Source organism: Miscanthus floridulus, chromosome 6, assembly GCF_019320115.1.
Source record: "Miscanthus floridulus cultivar M001 chromosome 6, ASM1932011v1, whole genome shotgun sequence".
NCBI lineage: Eukaryota > Viridiplantae > Streptophyta > Magnoliopsida > Poales > Poaceae > Miscanthus > Miscanthus floridulus.
Window position 1 is genome coordinate 117444000 of NC_089585.1, and position 13836 is coordinate 117457835.

Below are 13836 nucleotides of genomic sequence, written 5' to 3' on the forward strand. Positions count from 1 at the left end.
AGTCCCTGCTGGGGCTGCCTGGCCGCGTGATCGGCCGCGGCGACCAGCGCGGGGCCGTTCAACCGGCATCGATCTTTTTTGTTTTTCTTGCCCCTCTGCGTAGAGGGGCCTTCGTCCGGGTCCGTGCGCTTGGCTTTGAGCTTGTCCCGGCCTCCGCCGAAGACCGCTCCGACTGCCTCCTCGCCAGAAGCGTGGTCGGTGGCGACATCGAGCAGGTCGCGGGTGGTACGGGATTTCAAGCAGCCAAGCTTATAGATTAGGGACTCGCAGTTCGTCTCTTATATCTATGTATTCTACTTTATTTCATCCACTGTGTTAATCATAAGAGGGGAAGAGGGAAAGATCCGAATCGCTCTCAACATGTTTTATAACAACCCTAACCGAATTTTAGAACCGATCGTTCTCATTCTCGTCGGTCAGTCGGTCAGTGATGACAAGGAACTGTCGTCCGTAGTGACCTACTGGTAGCAACTGGGGTAGCAAGGAGACCCCAGTGGAGCCGTCGCATCGCACGCTTCCTTCACCCGACCAAAAAGCCCAGGCCGGGAGGCACGCTTGAGTTGAGAGCCACACACCGAGACGTCACGCGCGGATGGCCGCCGCCGCGGGCGAGACCCGCGGCTGCGGCTGCCACATCGTGGCGGTGCCGTTCCCGGGCCGCGGCCACGTCAACGCCATGATGAACCTGAGTCGCTTCCTCGCCGCCCGGGGCGCGGCGGTCACCTGCGTCGTCACCGAGGAGTGGCTCGACCTTATCCGCTCCTCCTCCACCGCCGCCGCCGAACCGGCCGGCATCCGCATCCGCACCATCCCCAACGTCATCCCTTCCGAGCACGGCCGCGCCGCCAACCACTCGGGCTTCCTCGACGCCGTCGCCACAGAGATGGAGGCGCCCTTCGAGCGCCTTCTCGACGGGCTCGAGGGCCCGCCGCCCGCGGCGCTCGTGGCGGACGCCTACGTTCCCTGGGTCCTCGGCGTCGGCAACCGGAGGGGCGTCCCCGTCTGGTCGCTCTTCCCCATGTCCGCCGCCTTTTTCTATGCCTACTGCCACTTCGACCGCCTCCCGGCCTGGCTTACCGACTATGAGCACGCGCTGGACTCCGGTGAGACTATAGGTGAGGGACTCAAGGCCTTGCCGCCAGGGTTTTAGCTTGCCAGGGTCTGCATTTGCACCCTGAATTTGTGTTCCTAGGAAAATGAATTGTTGAACTTGGAGATTCTAGGATCTGTTTTCTGATTACAGTGCATCGAGCATACTTAATACTGCTGCTACAAGATAAGGATGTGCCGCCATGCCGGTCACTACACAAAAATTTTTGCGCATATTCCAAAGCTACCAATTTTCCTGGTGGCAGTGAGACAACAATTAATATGAAGACTGTTTGCTAGGATCGCATGTCACTCTGCACGAACTTGTATTTAGTTTTAATCTCACGTGATTTCTTTCTTAAGCAATGCTCACACGATTAACACAATCTTCAGCAGTCAACATAGCTGACAATTGCTATTCTAGTCCTCCAAATCTAGCTTGATTGGTTGTACAAATGATGCACATTCAGTTTAGTATCCAAATATAAGAATTATTATAGAGAACAGCTAACCACTTGGATGTGTTCTTAGGTGGAAGGTTTGGGTTGGGTGTGCACAACCATTTTCAATGCACTGTTGTGGTGTGTGGCACGAGTGAGCCCCCTATTTCAGAAAAGAGTACATCAAATGAGCACGAATCAGACCTGAAAAACTGTCTCCACTCTATTTGGCTTGGCAGAAATAGCCTACTCTATTTCTGATTCATCTTTGATTCATATCCTTCTCTTATTCCTCTGTCAGATTGCCCCACAGCTTTTTTGAATACATATATGTTTCATTTTTGTATGTCATACTTTTCGTTTCTGGTGGTTTTTATGTGGACCATCGATAAGAAGGCTAGCAACATCAACATTTCTCAGCTGTCTATTTTATGATATGCAGGTAACTCTGATCAGAGACTTGGGCACTATATCGCTGGACACGCTTCAAGTTCAATAAGGTTGTCAGATCTTGAGCCCTTAATTCACGACAAGAGAAAAGTGAAGCATATCCTAGCAACCATCTCTAGCGTTAGAAATGCTCAGTGTCTCCTTTTCACCACCATGTATGAGCTTGAGGCCAGTGTCATCCACTCGCTAAGATCAGCACTCTCTTGTCCAGTGTACCCAATCGGCCCCTGCATTCCCTACATGGCGCTTGAAGACCAGCATACCATGTCCAACGGCGAAGTTGCCAGCCAAGGAGACTATTTCACCTGGTTGGATTCTCAACCTGTGAACTCAGTTTTGTACGTCTCCCTTGGCAGCTTTGTCTCAGTCTCAGCCTCTCAGCTTGAAGAGATCGCATTGGGCCTAGTAGCCAGTGAGGTCAAGTTCTTGTGGATTCTTCGTGAACAATCCCCTCGGGTGCAAGAACTCTTCGCTGGCATCGATAATGGGATGATACTGCCATGGTGTGAGCAGCTTAAGGTTTTGTGCCATCGTTCAGTTGGGGCCTTCTTGACCCATTGCGGGATGAACTCGACACTTGAAGGCGTCTTTGCTGGTGTGCCTATGCTTGCCTTACCACTGTTTTTTGATCAACCGATTAATGGACGATTAATTGTGGAAGATTGGAAGGTTGGCCTGAACTTTAGGGATTGGGCTAGCAAGGATGGTCTGATCGGGAGAGAGGATATTGCACGGGCTGTGAAGAAGCTGATGTCTTCTGATGAAACTGAGACAAAGGCGCTGAGGAAACGTGCTCTCGAGTTGAAGGAGGCTTCTCGCAGAGCAGTCCACAAGGGTGGATCTTCATACTGCAATCTGAGTTCATTGATGGAGACGGTATGCACTCCAAAGTAATTGGAATCGTATTTGGTATGTGCTGAAACCAATCTTGTCACACTGTGGTGGTGTTGTAACCTGTAACCATCAATGCTTCAAATATCAATTGTACAATCAACCCTTGTTTACTCTTTAGAATTTGCGAACTTTCGCAAAGGTTGATTATGCATAGACCTATCGCAAAGGTTGATTATGCATAGGCCTTTACTTAATTGATGTACTATTTGTTCAATCCATCAGCTAGTAGTTCTTTTGTCCGAGTTGTGTTTGGACAGTAGTTGTAGCAAAATGCCTAGTGTTTTCTTCTCCTTATCGAAGGTTTTCTAGTTTTCATGGCCTTAAAACTTTGTACGATCTTATGCTAAACTGATAAGCTGTGAATTAGCTTGGAGTTTCAAATTTACAGCTTAAGATTTTGATTCTGAAGACTTGCCTGGGTAGTCTGCACTCGCCATTAACCGGCGGCCGTGCCCATGGCCACATCAACCACATGCTGAACCTGTGCCGTGGACACCAGGATAGTGGCTCCTTGTGGAGATGGTGCTGCTGTCGCAGGGTGTGGAAGGCCGCGGCTGTCGTGGCCGATAACAGCACTGTGGCCTGTGGGCGGTGCCGAACCGCCGATGGCGTTGAGGTTGCGTGTGGCCGCGTGCTCCTTTTGCCTTTTGCCTTTTGCGTGTGGCCACCCACTTCGCCGTCTTCTTCCATTTTCAGAGCCTCGCATCCGCACACCGCGCGACAGATCTGTCTGTGCCAGAGTTTCAAATGACGAATATCATTTCTCACAAGACCATCTTTGCCAATCATTTCTGTTAAGATCCTACGAAGTTTAGCTTCTACAAAGTTCAGCAGTCAAAGAATTTGATCCTACAAAGTTTAGCATAAACTGCTGAACATGTCTGTATTTCGCCTCGACTATGAGCAAGTCTGTTAAGAATTTGATGAGCGTGCTGACACAGCAAGTGAGGAGAAGAGGCAATCAGGCAATTGATTTTTATATTTTTTTTACTCTGACAATTTTTGTTCGGCATTTGCATCAGAATCAGATACAAGTTTCCCCTGCAATTCAGATCATTCACCAAAATTCCAAAACTGTAGGGCCACTTCCAATCCAAACGACAACTGATATACATTTATGAATAAATTGAATTAATCAGCAAAACACCATTCACATTTATGAATAAATGTCGTACTAGATAGAATCCTGATGTACACTAAGGTGTATCCATCACATGAAACACAACATCCAAATCCTAATTGCCATCAGAAGTCAGATAACACCTGACCCTGAGAACAGCCTAGCAAACAATCGGCTGTCTCAAGTATTCAAACTTTTTGGACTCCCAAAACAAGCAAACATAAACACCCTAGCGAATGTCAGACTCGCCTTCCATTACACTTTCTAAAGCAATAGCAAACACGGATACTAGCACGAAGTTAATCTTCGTTTACTTGCAGATCTCCACTGCGGGTGGACGAAGCGCGACCCCTCCGAACTGCTCGCTGGAATACTTCTTGTACACAACCCTCAGCTTGCTCTCAGGGGCAGTCGAGTGTGCGCTCACCAGCATCTTCGTGCATTCACTGAAACCATCACAAATCGCAAAGGTCAAACCGTGTCCAAAGCTTATGAAGAATACACATATGGATTTAGGCAGAGAAAGATGGTGATGGGCAATGGAATCTTACATTAGCTCTGCCTCTGACTGTCTGAAGCCTGTGTGGTGCTTAAGGGTGTCGGTCCAAAGGGGGGCCCTCTTGAGAGTGAGCCTGGCTGCATAGACAGCAGAAGCTGCAACCAGCGAAGGTAGACGCGTCACCAAGTCGTATTGCATCAGCGCCAATTCAGCAAAGAAGAAGACCATATTCTCCATCTGCATTCCACCAGACCAGAGGTAAGCTCACAAAAGCACAAGATTGGTGAATCTCTGATTTGGTACCAATACCAACGAAATTTGTTTACCTCTTTCTCAACTTTGTTACCCAAGGTCGCCGCCTTCAGAAAACGGACAAGGAACATGTAAACTGTAGGGACAGTCAAGTTCCACTCCAGCCTATTCAGAATCCCCTTCTCCATCGAAAGAATCTGCTCCCTGCTGTAAGCACTGTCTGATATAAGGATGAAGTCGTTCACCTGAAAAGCACACACGAATGCATTTAGGGAAAAAAAAACTTGAAAGTAGCACTGGGAACATAGGACAGAGAGATGAAAAGCTTTCTGTGTACCTCTGGGGCCCAAATCTCCTCGTACTTGCAGGCGATCAGCATAGCTGAAACGCCGACAAGCTGCAGCTCCCTTCGCAGGACTGGTTGCAGCGAGAGGTACTGATCAATGATGTACATGGTCAAGTAGAGAGTTTCTGGCATCAGTTCGAACTTGTGGTGCACTTCAATTATCCAATCAACCAGGATAGCCCTCATCTTAGCGTTGATCTCGACTTGGGCTTCAATGTAGTCACATGGCCGTCTCTCGTGCTGCAACAAAGCCAGAAAGAAACACTTTCAGAGACAGTCGCTAACAGATCACACAATTCACACATAATAATTCATAGATCTGTTGCAGTTACCTGAGCAATCTTGTAGAACGTGTAGATGTCCTCAATGTATTCCACGACTGCGAGCTCATCGTTGACGTCCAACTTGTCGATGTCTTCGACCACTTGTCTTGGCTTATCAGCGATTCCACAGGCAGCCTGACACATACCGATCTCGCTCTGCAGTCTGCGCCTAAATATAATGGCCACAGCTGCGGCAGCTCGGCACGTGGTCGCGGTGCCATACCCCGGCCGTGGTCACATCAACCCCATGCTCGTCGTGTGCCGCCTGCTCGCCGCCACGGACGCCTCCATCAGCGTCACCGTCGTCGTCACGGAGGAGTGGCACGCGCTGCTGGCCGCCGCGGGGGTGCCCGACACGCTCCCCGACCGCGTCCGCCTCGCCACCATCCCCAACGTCATCCCCTCCGAGCGGGACCGCGGCGCCGACTTCGCAGGCTTCGTCGAGGCCGTGCAGGTCAAGATGGTGGAGCCCGTCGAGCGGCTGCTGGACCGCCTGACGCTGGAGCAGAAGCCGGACGCCATCGTGGCCGACACCTTCCTGATTTGGGGCGTAGCGGCCGGAGCTGCGCGGGGCATACCGGTGTGCTCGCTGTGGACGCAGCCGGCCACGTTCTTCTTGGCGCTCTGGCACCTGGACCGATGGCCGCCGGCGGATGGTGATCAAGGGGAAGAAGGTATTGGCTACTTCCCCTTCTTTTGGCATACGACTGAATGGTGGATTAAAATTTGAGCGTGAGGAGTTTGATTGTCCAAACGCAGGGAAAAATAAGATCTAGTAGTTATTTACTAGTCGATACAGGGAGGGCAGAGTCAGAGGGGACTAGCAGAGAGCTATTTCTGTTTTTCTTCTTGCTTATTTATTAAGTCATCCAAGGCAATCACTTAAAAATTCTGTGAAGTCTGTACTGTATATCCGCTCTGCGTTCATGTTCCGAAGATTTTTTCTTTGACTTTATGAAAAAAAAATTGTTCTTTGACCATTAGTCCGAGCCAGCAACTTAAGAAAGATACGTGAAGATTCATGAGTTGCCATGCAGTCATGATCTTGAAGGTCCAGATATATGAATGTCTATGTGCAAACATCGCCCGCTTCCAAGAACTTTGATGCAACAATGTTGACTACTGTTCTGTGTCTAGAAAATGTTTAGTTGAATCATTTCTGTTCAAAGGTTCATAAAACCAAATTAACCAAAGTTAGAGATCAGTGAAGACAGCTACTGCCTTCATGAATGATTGCTGAAAATGGCGCGTCTTATTTGATCTGACAGCCTCAGAATGCTATTAACAAGCATATCCAAATGTCAGTGTCTGGGAATAATATGCGTACATGCTCAAAAATTCAGGATTTAGGCCCTGCTCGCTAAAATTTGGCTGATGCTGATTTGTTGTGAGAGGAAAACACTGTTCCTTCACTAAAAAGTAACTGCTGAGATTCCAAACCCATGAACCATGATTCTAGGACAAAACCGGTCCTTCGTTTTACATCTCCTGAATAAGGTAGTCACGGATGCTGAATTCAGAGTGGCAAAATCACTTGCCAATCAATGAAAAGTATGAACGAGTTAGCCCAGAAAATTCTTTTGTCCCACTAAGCACTAATGAATATCTTTACTCTTTGCTGATAACAATTTCCAATTTGCATGCATTGAGAGCGCCCAACTTGTTCTGAAGTCTTTTGGTTTAAGTATTCCAGCCACTTCCAGTGCTAATATGTTTGCATATGTACTTTTAGTTACTTGGCTCAGTAGTTATAGATACGAGCATCTGACCTCCTATGAACTGCAGGCCTCAGCTGCAAGTCCTTGGATCAATATTTCCCATTCCCAGCCCTCTCGTCAGTAAAATGTTCTGATGTCAAGAACTTCCGCTCAATGGTGCTGCCAATGAAACGATGCGCACAAGTGTTCTCCAACGTGCGCAAGGCACAGTGTGTCCTCTTCACCTCCTTCTATGAGCTTGAAACCGGTGCCATCAATGGAACAAGGCAAGTGGTTCCTTACCCCATATATACAGTTGGTCCCTCAATTCCATATATGCCACTGAAGGGTGATTCAGACAAGCTTCACCATGAGAACTACTTTGATTGGCTGGATGCCCAACCAAGAAACTCGGTATTGTACGTATCATTTGGCAGCTATGTTTCGATGCCTTCGTCTCAGTTGGAAGAGGTTGCCTTGGGGCTGCATGAAAGCACAGTTAGGTTCTTCTGGGTGGCCCGGGACAGAGCTACCACTACCACCCTCCAGCAGATCTCTGGTGACAAGGGTTTGGTGGTGCCATGGTGTGACCAGCTGAAGGTCCTGTGCCACCCCTCCATCGGTGGCTTCCTGAGCCATTGTGGATGGAACTCGACCCTGGAGGCCGTGTTCGCTGGAGTGCCTATGCTTGCTTTTCCCCTTTTTTGGGATCAGTTGGTGATTGGTCATCTCGTTGCCGATGAATGGAAGATTGGCATCAACTTGAGGGAACAGAGAAGGGAGGATGGTTTTGTCAGCAGGGCCGCAATCTCTGATGCTGTAACAAAGCTTATGGATTTGAGTGATGATGATAGCCTAGAGATGAGAAGAAGCGCTGCAGAATTGAGAGATGCTTCACACAGCGCAATTCAGGAAGGTGGATCTTCACGTTGTTCTTTGAACAATTTCGTTAGAGATATCATCGAAGGAAGACTGAATGTTGCAGAAACTTCGCAGTAGGTTTTTGCTTAAATTTGTAGAGTCAGGGGACAGAAATGTTGCTCGTAGGCAAAAACATTGTGCTCCTGCAAGTAAGGTATGGCTCCTCTCATGTTCACGCATACACACCTCACCCCACCCACAACAATCATACAAGGTGTGGCTTGAAATCATGATTGCCACACACCTATAGTCGTACACTTTCTGGAGCCGAGAACAGAAGACTCGATGCTGTCTGTGGCAAAGATAGGGGGACATCGATAGTCATGTCACAAAAATTCTGTGCCTGGGAAAACTTTTGCAGGAACTTATGCTTCGTAATACTACTATTGTGGAATAATGAAGAGCTTTGTATCGTATCGGCCCCTATTTTTTATATTTATGTAAGTGATTTTTTTTTTATATTTATGTAAGTGCATCTGTCCCTACTTTAGGTTCAGTCGAAACAATATCTCTGGTTGTTAATCTATATCTCTTATAAAGCAAAACTCTACTACCATATTTTTCTAGCAATTTTGTGAAGCCATGTCACCCAAGGGCCCCACTAAGCTACTAAGATCATTCATTGAATCCCGGTACCATCCATCCATCGACATTTCCGTCTCCTGTATCATGTGCCCTTTGGTCTGGTAGTCTCCTCATCTCCCGTAACCGAGCCTAATACCATGGCAATCTTTGCAAACCAATGGTCTTTAAGAGAGTGACTTCTGTCATTCTGTTGCCATGCCACCATCCCACCGCTCTCCTCCTGTGCTATAAAACAAGTCTAAGTTCACGGACAATATTGTGCCAGGTTCTGCTATACTTCCCTCGCTTTGTCTCACCACTTTTCCTTTTTGCAGCTTCGCTGTTTGGCTCCATGATGCTTTCTTCGATCTGATTCCCATTTTCATCCGTATTAAGCTCTAACCACAAAGGGTTTCAGTCGATGATCAACCAATCAGTTTCTGCACATCACAGTTGTCGACACCGGATGAGGTGTTCATCATCCTGAAAGCTCATTGACACTGAAAAAGGCTTCGACGTTGCTCAAAAGTTTCTGGGATTATTTGAGTCTACGAGTACCTATGGCATCACAATGTTTGACACGGTTCAGGTGCCCATACACAGTATAATTACTAATTGTAGCAGATCAGTACACGTATGTTTAATAATCAAGCAATATTTGGGGAATACTTAGTCTTCCCCAAATATTATCAGAATATATTTTTCCTTTCCCTATGTCATCATGCACCCTTTTTTTGTCACGTATGAAAATACCATGTGTGAATATTATCTTTCATTTTCACCACACGGATTGCCTTAACTACTATAATTTTTGTTATAAAATTATGAAAAAAATACTTCAGTCTTCACCAAATATTATCTGGTGAATAAGTGGGAACCGTTTTGAATATATTTTCCTTTCTCTGTGTCATGCGCCCTTTTTCTCACGAATGAAAATACCATGCGTGTGTGAATATTTGGTTTCATTCACTTTTTTCAGATTTTTGTATTACTAAAATGCACCCCTAATATTGGATGGATTTTAATTCCACGATTTCTGAAAGCTTTCTACTTTCAAGTTTCACCTAACCACTACCAAAGTTTGATCATCTATTTCCCGAAGCAGCACGCGGAGAATACACCTAGTTCCTAATAGGAAATGTCCTCCTAGAAGAAACACTTGATCTTCCTTCTCACCAATTTAATTGGGATCCAGCGGTCAAGATGCCGTTTACTTCCAAGATTGTTTTTTCCTAAAACATCATAATAAATCCTGAAGAAAAAAATACGAGCATTAGCTAAGTCAAGAACTTAAATACGGTAACACACTCAGCACATCATCTCTGATTAGCCATTAGCATAAAGAAGCACGTATGGAATATAAACTTAATTAGAAATGTCAAACTTTTTAACTCTTGCGTCAATCATCTATCACGTGAATGAGAATTATTATTTAGTGCTCAATTAGAGATTAATTCAAGGGATGTCTTTTCACACCCTCCCTCTTTCACACTTGTAGCTGCCCACATGTGATCTGTATATATATATATATATATATATATATATATATATATATATATGTACACACTGTTTATTAGAATACAACGGAGAATCATTTGCATCCTCGATCTCTCTTGTTCTCTATTTTCTAACACGTTATCATGCACTTGCTCTGCCCTGAGTTTTGGCGACTTCAGGGACTCGATGGCTTCTGTTCATCGCAGTCTACACGAAAACAAGAACAGAAGAAGATCGATATAAAATCGGATTCACACGAGGTGTTGCGATTTCGAGAAGGAACGAGTACTGGATCAAGGTATGGAATGCTTCTGTGTTTCTTACCTAAGGCAGCGATACTCGTCGTTGCTTGTTCTTCATCAAGTTCGTCGTCTTTGGGACTGCCATCTCCGTGCTGTTATGCCCATGGTCATCGAGATCATCCTTGCGGCACAGACGTGCCTCCGCGCGCATCAGGACGTCGAGCCCTCGTGGCGCGTCTGGCCGGCCGGCAGCACCCTCGCTGGTGACTACACGGCCAGAGGCTTCCTCGCCGTGGCCCCCCGCGGCCTCCGTGCCATGGCCCCGAGCCTGTGGCCTCGCGCCACGGCCGGCGGCTTTCCCGCAGTGGCCCGGAGATGGCCTCCCGCGCGACCTGGTGCCAGCGACCGGCTGTTCCCAATCGCGCCTGCACTCGGTGGCCCCTGCAGCCAGGCACGCACGCGGCCCCGCACCTGCTGCCCCGTGGCCGTTTCCCTGCGGTCGACGTCATGCGCAGCAGGTGAAACTCGCGGCCCAGCACGCGCACCTGCGGTGCGGAGCCGACGGATAAATGGTCTTTTCTAAAATTAATCGACTAACTAAATTAAATATAAAATTAAAACTATCGATTTAAGCAAGATTATACATCTTTATTTAATTTCACAAGCACCTTAAAAATATCATAATCAAATAACTAAGGTGTCGAACTAGATAGAGCTCACCTAATCAATTCTAGAGCAAGATCTCATAAATCTATACACTAGTACTTCACACAACCGAGGAACTCCTATACAACTAATTATGTAAAAGCATAAAGCTACCTAAGCTCACTAGCAATACTCAATAACAAGGCTACATAAGCTAAATTATAGAGCGTAAAATACTTAGCTACACAAACTGAACAATGTAACTAACAAGATTACTAAAACCAAATTAGCCACGCAAGTAAGCTACTTCTATGCTACACAAGCAAGAAGGTAACTAACAAGCTACTAAAGCTAAACTAGTCACAAGAGCAACTACATAAACACAAAGTATATGAAAATAATACAAGCTTTTTGTTTCGTGGAATGCAAACCACTGAGAAGATGATGAAGACAATGTTAACACGATGATTTTCTCCCGAGATTCACTTGGTTGCCACCAAGCTACGTTCCCGTTGTGTCGACCGCTAACTTGGTTGATTCGATGGCTTAATTGGACATCACCCTGTCAAGCCCTGCACGTTAGGCATCGCAAGAACCTACCCTGAAAGTGATGATAGCTCAGTGACACGCTCAACTAGAGTTGCACTTCACGATCTCCGCGGGGTGAGTATAATCCCCCTTATAAATCCTCCTCCGGAGCACCGCATAATCTTCTCGCGTGCTTCAACGAAGTCGCAAGCCACCAAGCCATCTAGGAGGTGGCAAACTCCAAGAGTAACAAGCACCACCGACTTACAACATAATCACCTAGTGGCATTCGATGCAATCACACTAGAATCGCGTACTCACTCGATTGGATGAACACTATCAAATTCAAGTGAGTTAGATGGCTCCCAAACATACCTACACAAGCCACAAAGGCTCAAGGGTGCTCAGCAACCAACCAAAGGCCGGCCAACACTTCAATTTATAGCCCCACAGGCTAAACTATCCGTTACCTCTTCACTAGGTACTCTGCGCACTAACCGGACGCGCAGCTCGTGCACACCGAACACGTCCGGTGTGGCGACCGGGTTGCGTCCAGTCGTTGTACCACCTCCATGTGGCACTAGCCGTTTAAAATAGCCATTGCTGCCAACGGCTAACTTGCTCGCGCACCTGACAACATGACCGGACATACCTCCTCGACATGAGCTGACTCGCAACGACGCAACGTCTGGTCGAGTCCAGAGAGCTCCCGGAGCCTCTTTTCTAAAATCGGACGTGTCCGGTCCCTGGTGACCCGACTCGTCTTCGCGTCTGATCCCCTCTGGATCAACTCTGCGCGCTACGTCAGCATACGTCACCACTGACCAGACGCAGGCCCTACGTGTCGGTCACTTTTACTGTGCAGCGCCCGATCGAGTCAGCACTTCTGCCCAGCGCCTAGCCAGAATACCAGACAGCGTCCGCTATCGATATCAGATGCGTTCGGTCAACCCGTGACCAACTGCTTTCAACTTCTTTTCTTCACCAACTTCTTATCCTTTGCAAATATGCCAACACCACCAAGTGTACACCATCATGTGCAAATGTGTTAGCATTTCATGAACTATTTTTCCCAAAGGAGTTAGCCACTCAACTTGTCCATGCCACTCGATCATAGTAACGATGTAAAGTTAGATCACTCGAGTGGCACTAGATGACCGATATGCAAACAAGTTCACACCTCTTTATAGTATGTCCATCTATCCTAAACTCGGTCATAAATTTCTCTACACACCTATGACCAGTGAAATGAAAAGCCCTATAGATTATACCTTTGCCTTGCACATTCTATTCAATCTCCTTCCAATGTCAATGCAACACATGCATCAACATGATCAACAATGATATGATCCACTTCATATCATTACATAATCATATTGGTTCATCGATCTTGACTTCACTTGCTCTTCACCGTTGCTTCGGTCCATCGGCGCCAAGTCATCACTCAACTTGCCCTTCACACTTGCAACCAGGTCCATCGAGCCAAGTCTTGTCTTGATCTTCTCCACCTTAGTCACATGACTCAATGTCATGTCTCATGTGCAATAAGCTCCTTCATCATCACATGTGTGAGCTTTGCAACACCTCCGAGCCATCTTCACCGTTATGGCATATGTTGCTCACACACATATACTTGTGGACTAATTACTTGTGTATCTCACTCAGACACATATTAGTCCACCTAAGCTTGTCACTCAATTACCAAAATCCAAACAAGGATCTTTCAATCTCCCCCTCTTTTTGGTAATTGATGACAACTCTATAAAGATATGGAAATTAAGCTTAAATAGATTTATGTTGCTTGCCCAAGCAATTTTACCATGTGTAAATGATTTTAGACAAGTACCACAAACCCGAATTGGTAGTATTAGAGTGTTTGGTTTAAAGCTCGTACATATGCATAGATTAAAATTGTGAGAGAGTAATTACTACCAAATGATGCTAAGGTATAAAGAATGGACCTTTGAAGCGTGATACCAATCAGAGTTGTACTTTTAGCATCATCCTTAGCACCATGAGTATCTAGACAACAAAAATACTAGAAACCCCATGAGATTAATATTATAAACAAGGTTCTAGTACCACGTGTAGAAATACAAGTCTAGCTACCATCCTATGCATGCTAGTTATCATGTCATCAATCAAATTCTACAACTAGCATACATCACATAAGCATGCATATCAAATTTAAAAACTTATGCAATGCAAGCAAGCACATGACTATGCACATATCAAATGCAAACAAGCAAAGTTCATGAGTTTGCTCTCCCTACTTATGTGCTTCTCTTGTCCAAGATTTTTTTATCCTTCTCCATTCCTCAATATTGCT

General features: G+C 46.3%; 3 protein-coding genes across 4 annotated transcripts in view; 2 read left to right on the forward strand and 1 right to left on the reverse strand.

Annotated features, from left to right (window-relative positions):
• The first annotated feature begins 506 nt into the window (after positions 1-506).
• LOC136459247 (UDP-glycosyltransferase 87A2-like) lies at positions 507-3232 on the forward strand. Its single transcript, XM_066459123.1, has 2 exons — positions 507-1115; positions 1972-3232. The coding sequence occupies exons 1-2, from the start codon at positions 593-595 to the stop codon at positions 2871-2873; spliced, it is 1425 nt and encodes a 474-aa protein (XP_066315220.1). The 5' UTR covers positions 507-592; the 3' UTR covers positions 2874-3232.
• Positions 3233-4028: 796 nt separating this feature from the next.
• LOC136456715 (cyclin-B1-1-like) overlaps positions 4029-13836 on the reverse strand; it is a 41157-nt gene continuing 31349 nt past the window's right edge. The window contains exons 5-9 of the mRNA XM_066456658.1: positions 5423-5548; positions 5082-5330; positions 4819-4989; positions 4545-4729; positions 4029-4439 (exon numbers count right to left, since the gene is read on the reverse strand). Of these exons, the coding sequence (XP_066312755.1) occupies positions 4304-4439; positions 4545-4729; positions 4819-4989; positions 5082-5330; positions 5423-5548 (867 nt within the window). The 3' untranslated portion in view covers positions 4029-4303. The remainder of the gene's footprint in view (positions 4440-4544; positions 4730-4818; positions 4990-5081; positions 5331-5422; positions 5549-13836) is intronic.
• On the forward strand, positions 5563-8978 carry LOC136456714 (UDP-glycosyltransferase 87A2-like). 2 transcript variants are annotated; one of them, XR_010759513.1, is made up of 3 exons: positions 5574-6087; positions 7199-8471; positions 8931-8978. XR_010759513.1 is itself a non-coding variant. In XM_066456656.1 (2 exons), exons 1-2 carry the CDS (start codon positions 5592-5594, stop codon positions 8107-8109), a joined length of 1407 nt encoding a protein of 468 aa, XP_066312753.1. In that variant the 5' UTR covers positions 5563-5591; the 3' UTR covers positions 8110-8568. The 2 variants fall into 2 exon arrangements, 1 of the variants encoding a protein (XP_066312753.1); XM_066456656.1 differs by lacking the exon at positions 8931-8978 and having other exon boundaries at positions 5563-6087; positions 7199-8568.

What these genes read in the sequence shown, in the direction of transcription:
- LOC136459247 (XM_066459123.1), top strand. Translation starts at nt 593, where the DNA reads ATGGCCGCCGCCGCGGGCGAGACCCGCGGCTGCGGCTGCCACATCGTG. An exon ending in GGACTCCGGTGAGACTATAG is followed by an intron (nt 1,116 to 1,971) that starts GTGAGGGACTCA and finishes TATGATATGCAG; the next exon opens with GTAACTCTGATCAGAGACTT.
- LOC136456714 (XM_066456656.1), top strand. Translation starts at nt 5,592, where the DNA reads ATGGCCACAGCTGCGGCAGCTCGGCACGTGGTCGCGGTGCCATACCCC. An exon ending in TGGTGATCAAGGGGAAGAAG is followed by an intron (nt 6,088 to 7,198) that starts GTATTGGCTACT and finishes TATGAACTGCAG; the next exon opens with GCCTCAGCTGCAAGTCCTTG.